Genomic DNA, 6977 nt, shown 5'->3' with positions numbered 1-6977 from the left:
CCTTTGCGGACATTTTCGAACATAGATTTGGCTACACGATCGTTTAGATTTTGAAAAAAAAAATCTAAATGATCTTCTAACCAAATCTAAATGATCGTATACCAAATTTTGAAAAAAAATTGTTTAGATTTGGGCTTCCAAACCTAAACGATCTTCTAGCCAAATCTAAACGATCGTATACCAAATTTTGAAAAAAAAATCGTTTAGATTTGGGGTTCCCAAATCTAAACGATCGTGTAGCCAACAAACGATCGCGTACCAAATTTAATAATTATTTTAATTTATATTTGATGGAATTTCATGAGGGAAGACGAAACACGGGTTGAAGACGACGATTAAGGGGAAGACGAAACACGCGTTGAAGACGAAACGTACGCTGGGTAGGGGAGAAGGAAACCGCGTTTAGGAAACCCTAAAACTAGGGTTTCAATAAACCGTCGACCAAACGGAGGTTAGGGTTGGGTTAACCAAGTCCACAGTACTAACCCTTTCCCCAAACAGTCCCTAAAAGATGACCATTTTGATTCTTTAAAAGTGAAGTAAAAATGAAAATCAAGAAACCAAAAGGGTCATTTGCTTGTTTAAAGGTCTAAAAAATAAATCAAAGTTATTCGTCTATACGAACCAAAATATACATCTTTAGAGCATAATAACCAAAATAAACCAAACTTAAAAGTAAAGAAATCAAAATATAAAAAGAAGAAAAAACATATATCTTTTGGGACCTTTTTTTTTACTTCTCATTATTTGTTCTTTTATAATCAATTACTTGTTTGAGTCTAATTTGTAACGTGTGATTTTGAGATATAATTTAATTTATTCCTCAATTATCTATATATATCATATAAATTTTCGATATATATATATATATATATATATATATATATGATATTATTTATAACACCATTCACATAAATTGACACAACCAATATAAAAGTTGGATTATGTAAATGATTATAACAATAAGAAATTTTGGTCAATTAAATTGCACCACGTTATTACAGCAAATTTGTGATGATTATAATTTGATTGGATTTGGGCAGTTAAGTTTTCTCATATCCAACCTAGTTCAAGCCCTTAATGAAAAATTGAACCAAAAAAATAATACGCTTGAACCCGCCAAACAAGTGGACTCGAGCCCATCAAACAAATGAACCAAAGCCCAAGTTTGCCAAAAAAATGGGTCCAAGCCCAAGTTGCCACGTAAATGGGCTCAAGCCCAAGCCTAACTAGCAAATGGGTCTAAGGCCTTTGAGATCTGGGATTGGAGAAAGAATTGATCGAAGTTATGAAGAATTGAAGTTTCAAATTTCTAAAAGCTCTCAAGACGGACAAGTTTTTATCAACCTCGGAATCATCATCTTCTGAAAGATTGAAGACTTGGAAGATTAAATTTTCTTGAATTCCAAAAGATTGAAGCTTAAATAGGCTTGCAACCATAACTTCTTGAATATGGAAGATCAAAAAGTTCTAAATTTTAATTTGTATTTGAGAGAAAGCATAAAAAAAAATAAATATTTAAGATTGTATCCACAACCCCATATAAATCAATATTCCAAATTCAATTCCACTAATTACATTTCTTTAAAAATCTCGCGTGAACAATATATTCTAAACTAGAGTAAATGGTATCAATTACCTTCATATTGTATATAACTGTAGCTAAAACAAACAACCATTTAGATGACATACAAATGAGTTATTATCCTTAAAGCCTATTATTCAAAGCCCTCCTTGGTCTTGTTGTACTTTTTTTCTTTTTTTGTATAATTATAAATCCGATTACATTTTACTATTTTACACACAATATGGCTGAAAATTTTCATTTTTTTAAAGAAATATATATCTACTTTTCATATTATTATAACCAAAACGCAAGTTCATATCATCCAAACCTACCTCAAGGTCAAGAGATATATTAAGTAAAATTGAATTAAATTAATCCAACCTACTTACCATACTTCTTTAGTGTACGTTCGAATTGGGTTTAATACATTATTAAACACTTTAAAAGTGATTGTTATTGTTATGAATTAAAGTGCAGAGTTTAAGAAAACAGCAGTGGTAAAAAGAATTATGGAAGTAAAAAGAAGAAGAAGAAGAAGAAGAAGAAGAATGGAGTATAATGTTTGAATAATTAAAGGAACCCCTTCGGAATCTCCAAATCCCACTTTTGTAAAATGAGAGGGGAGATTTTTCTAGAAGAATCCAATTTATTTACATCAAAAATAAAAACAATCATTATATAAAAAGAAAAATGAAAAAAGTGCTTCAGCTTCTCTATTGATCAGCAAGCGGTATGAGGTCTCATGGTTTCCTCCCCTGTACCCCCCCCGTACGTAGCCAAAACCATCCCTCGCCTCCGCTGCTCAATCTCTCAAGACACGTATACACAACCGCCGTGACCTGCATTAGATAACCCCCAGTCAGACGGTGGTCATTTCACAAAATCTCCAATCTATTCAGTAATTTAATCGGAAGAAACAAAAAAGAGGAGTAATTTACTTGGATTGACGGTGGTTAGAACTCCGGTTTGACCAAAATCGCAGTTGTAATCGTGGCGGCCGGAGGTTTGATAATATGCATTCATGACGTAAGCGGCGTGGGATCGGACATCGTTAGGTAGAAAACACGCGCCGCCGGCTTGGATCGGACGGCAGTCGACTTTCGAGCTGCAAACGTAGTCAATGTTCTTCTGTAAAGCTTCAACGGCCGCACCGGATCTCGGAACGCACCATTTCTTCGCCGACGGAGCTATCGGTGTAGGCGACGGCCTCCTCCCGCGACGTCCTCGACCGCCGAGCATGATGTTAGGAAGATTATAAACCGGAGTAAAATCGGGTTGAAACAAACCCCAATTGCGCTCGGCGGTCGGACCTGGTTTAAGATTTTCATTAAACAAACCGAACAAATACGTTTCAAATTTCCGGTTCGGCATCAATGGCGTTCCTTTCCCAGAATTGACATGCCATACCAAGTTCCTATTAAAAGTAGCAGCATTGTCAGGGCTACAAGCAATGTAGTCGCAATTTGTGGGCCATCCAGTTTCGCCGATGACGATTTTAATGTCGGCGTAGCCTAGTTTTTTCATGGCAGAGTAGATGGCGTCCATCATGCTATCGAACATGTTGGTGTAGGTGATTCTGGTGTACTTGTCGTAAATGCCACGATTGGGTTTGAATAAGACATAATTAGCCATTTTTGGTGAGTAGCCAAAGTAAGGATATGGGTTCACCATGAATGGGGCCTTGGTTTCTCGTAGGAATTGAAGCATTGGACCGAATATGGCTCGATCGTACCCACGCCTGAACCGTCCCATGCTTGGTGGCTCTGAGATCGAGAGGATGCCTAAAGAATGTGGGGATGTGACCTGAAAAATGAAAGCCACGTTGTGATAAGAGTAATGCAACTTTTGGCTTTAAGATCACTAACATATATGAATATATGTTCATGTTGGGGAAAAATTCTTGCGAATAACATTTGATCGAGACCTACCTAAATTTAAAAAATAAAAGTTACATAATGTTAAGATTTGGAAATGGTTCATGTTTTCTTTATGAATAAGAGATCTTTATAATAAATGTAGATGGTTTCATCATTAATTTAAAGATCACTCGGAAGAATTAATCATTACAACCCAACAACAGCTTTAAAACGGGCTTTTTTCATGAACGGCTAAAAAAGAAAACGAAGAGCAACAAATCAGCATAGTTACCTTAATGTCCCAGATTCCGGCGAGAACCAGAGCTCGGTGGAGCGATCTCATGGCCGGAACAAGACGGGCGATCAGAGGCTTATCATTAGAATGTATGATTTCATTTCCCACAGCAATATAATGAATCCGCGTCTGAGGGTGAAACGGCGCGATATGTTCAGCTACCCATGCCCGAGCGAATGCCAGATTCCCTAGAGCAGGGATCTCGCCGTTGCCGACCGTCACCGTCACCAGGATTCCGCTGCCGGCGAAGGCTCTTAGTATATCCGGATTTGTATCGAAGATCTTGACGCGGTCGATTTTGGTTTTAGTTTTGAGGAAGTTCACGACCTCCGCCGGCGGCCGGAGGTTGTTTCCTAGGGTGCCGTAGTTGACGCCGATGGCGAAGACGGTGGTGGAAATTTGAAGAAGGAGGAAAATCGCCGCGGAGAGACGGGGGAGCGTGGCGGCGGACATGGTTGGGGGCGGTAGAGAAAGGGAAGAAAGGACCACGGGGAGGTGGATTGGGAAACACAGGAAAGTGGGGAATATTTATATAGTGATAGGAACACGGAAAAAAAAAAAGTGAAAGCATTGCGAAGGTGGTGGTGATGCCCTGCGGCTGTCAGGTTTGACGAGACGAACCAATGGGATATTGCCAGGTCACTAAATCTGAGGTGGAAAATCGACGGCGTGTAAGTAAAAAACGATGTTCGCGGGTGAGGATAAGATCGGAAGACGACAGCCTAAACATTTTTTTTTTTGTTGTTGTTGTTGTTGTGGCTGAGCTGAAATTTGGGAGAGATTAGTATTGGTCTTTGGATGTAGTAAGAAATAAGGATTAAATTGTTATTTAAAAATAGAAAATTGAAATCCCAACAATAAAATGATAATTTTAATTTAGATATTTGCTGTTTCCAATGGATTGAGTTTTGGGTCGACTTTTATTATTATTTCTTTATTTTGTTGTTCTTTTATATGTAAATAAGTCTAGTTTAATAGTAACTTATATGTTTTTTATATTTTCTAGTTTTATAATTGTTCTACTACTAATATATTTATTTGAGACGTTAAGTATGTGTCCTCACTCTTTGGCTTCAAAGATGTTCATGAGCATTTGTCTTCTTTTCTTTTTTCTTCTTATCCTGCCTTGTTTGAGTATTTTGTTTCTTCTAATGTGAATCTGCAGTTAAAACTTAAAAGTCTTTTACGAACAATTTTAAAGTTTTGGAGAACAATAAAAATGAGGGAATGATCTTTAAATTTGAGTTGTTTAAACATTTTTTAGTATGCATGGTTGACTAAGAAAACGTAGACATATATGATTTTAAGAGAAGTAATCAATTTCGATTAAAGTTCATGCTTAAATGGAGTATTAACCCATAAATATGTTAAACTGTATATATAAAGTTTTATCACCACCGAGTATTAGTTTTTATTATGAAATAAATTCATTTTATAATTTATATATTACATAATAAAAACTAATATTTGATTTTGATAAAACTTATGGTGATAGATTATTTAATTTTTAAAATTTAAATCTCAAACTTCAATGACTAAATTTAATTTATAAATTAAAATGTATAGAAAATTACAATAGTTTAGCCTAATTTTTATATTTTTAGAATTTATTTTTTCTATCTCCATTTTTTTTAGAATAGGACTATTTAGTCCATAAATTCTCAAAATATACTATTATATGTGGTTCATACTTTTGAAAACAAGTACATTTATTATCATCATTTTAAACAATTACCTGATATGTTAAATTGAAAATAATCTGTTCACTAAAATAAAGTAATTTATAATTTAAAAGATCACATAATTAGGGATGTAGACTAAAAAACACCATCTTTGAATTTAGAGAGGTAAGTATTTGTAAAAATATGAAGGTTAGAAAACGTAAATTAACTTAAATTGAATGACGAAGTCTGAAGAGTTGAAAAGATGTGGGGTCCGGTAGAGAGGGTGAGGGGAGTCTTTGGGCGGCCCGGAAGGAATGAGTTGGTTTTACAGATTTACCCCCTCGTAAGAGCGTGTTAAACAAGTGTGTCGTCGTCTTTTCTTGACTCAGAGTTTAAGAAGAGCAAAAAGAGGAGTAAAAGAACAGCTAATGTTGCGCCGTAATTGCCGCTCAATCGGATTCCGGAAGGGCAGGTTAGACTTTTCAACATTCATTATTACATGAAAAACCAAAACAAAACCATTCATTCAAATGGTAACTGGTATACTATTTTTATTAGGGTTGTACTCAGGTGTCCAACGACCAAGTTTAATCCATTGCTTTTACGGACAACGTTCTTACATCCATAAATTCTAGATTCTTTTATCATATTTATGATGAAAATTCAAATAATTAAACTTTGGATTAATTAAAAATTGTACCTATGTTGGCAAATCCTAATGACATCACGTTTGAATCAAGTTAATTATTTTTATTAATTTAAATATCATTTATTTGGATTAAAGTTGAGTTAAGGCTAAGGATAAGCTTAATGTAGCCTAAATACTAAATAATGCTCAGATTTATATGGTTGGGTCTGGGTTTTAGATTTATGGATCAATCAAGTCCAAACTTATAAAGCATATTAGAGAACTTTATAAATATGAGAGTTAAAAGGTCGTCAATTTTTACTTAAAAAGGCCTAAATAATTCTCCCTAATTCTTTTTTTCGATACTCCAATTTCAAGAGCATTACAATATACATTTTTAATATTAAAAAAAAAAATAAAAAGATTCCTCAAATCAAGTATACACCTTTCAATCGAAAAAGAATACTAGATATTGAACCACATTTTTTTCAAATCAATGCAAATACAAATCCAAACTCCAAAACTTGCGTGAATAAACAAATCTAACCAATATCCAATAGAAAAGCAAAATTAATGGATTAGTTTTATTTGGGTCAGTTTACTTCTTTACTTTTAACATTTTGTTTCCCTAAAATTTTGTTTTTGTTGACACATTACTTTAAATGAGTCATTTTTTTAGTAAATTAAAATTAAAATTTTGTCTATTTATTATATATACTAAAAATTGACACTTATTGTGTTGTCACTTTTTTAAAATAAAAACCATGCATGTTCTACGATCACTTTGTTCTAAACAACAAAGGAAGCATAATAATTAAAAATAGCAAGTAATTGACGGGGTTCAGTTTGGTTTTGATTCATTTTTATCGAATCGGTTTGGTTTTTTTGTTTTTTTTTTTTTTTTTTTTTTGTTGCATTCCCACAATTCATTTAATTATTTTATTTGTCGTTACTTTAGATTTGTATA

At 34.0% G+C, this 6977-nt stretch overlaps 1 protein-coding gene across 1 annotated transcript; it reads right to left on the bottom strand.

Annotated features, from left to right (window-relative positions):
- Window positions 1-2116: 2116 nt before the first annotated feature.
- On the bottom strand, window positions 2117-4271 carry LOC103500207 (glucan endo-1,3-beta-glucosidase). Its single transcript, XM_008463437.2, has 3 exons — window positions 3716-4271; window positions 2506-3370; window positions 2117-2406 (listed from the first exon to the last, which is right to left on the bottom strand). Exons 1-3 carry the CDS (start codon window positions 4169-4171, stop codon window positions 2378-2380), a joined length of 1350 nt encoding a protein of 449 aa, XP_008461659.1. The 5' UTR covers window positions 4172-4271; the 3' UTR covers window positions 2117-2377.
- Window positions 4272-6977: the final 2706 nt, after the last annotated feature.

Source organism: Cucumis melo, chromosome 10 (assembly GCF_025177605.1).
Source record: "Cucumis melo cultivar AY chromosome 10, USDA_Cmelo_AY_1.0, whole genome shotgun sequence".
Taxonomy (NCBI): domain Eukaryota; kingdom Viridiplantae; phylum Streptophyta; class Magnoliopsida; order Cucurbitales; family Cucurbitaceae; genus Cucumis; species Cucumis melo.
This window is presented reverse-complemented; position numbering and strand designations above follow the sequence as displayed.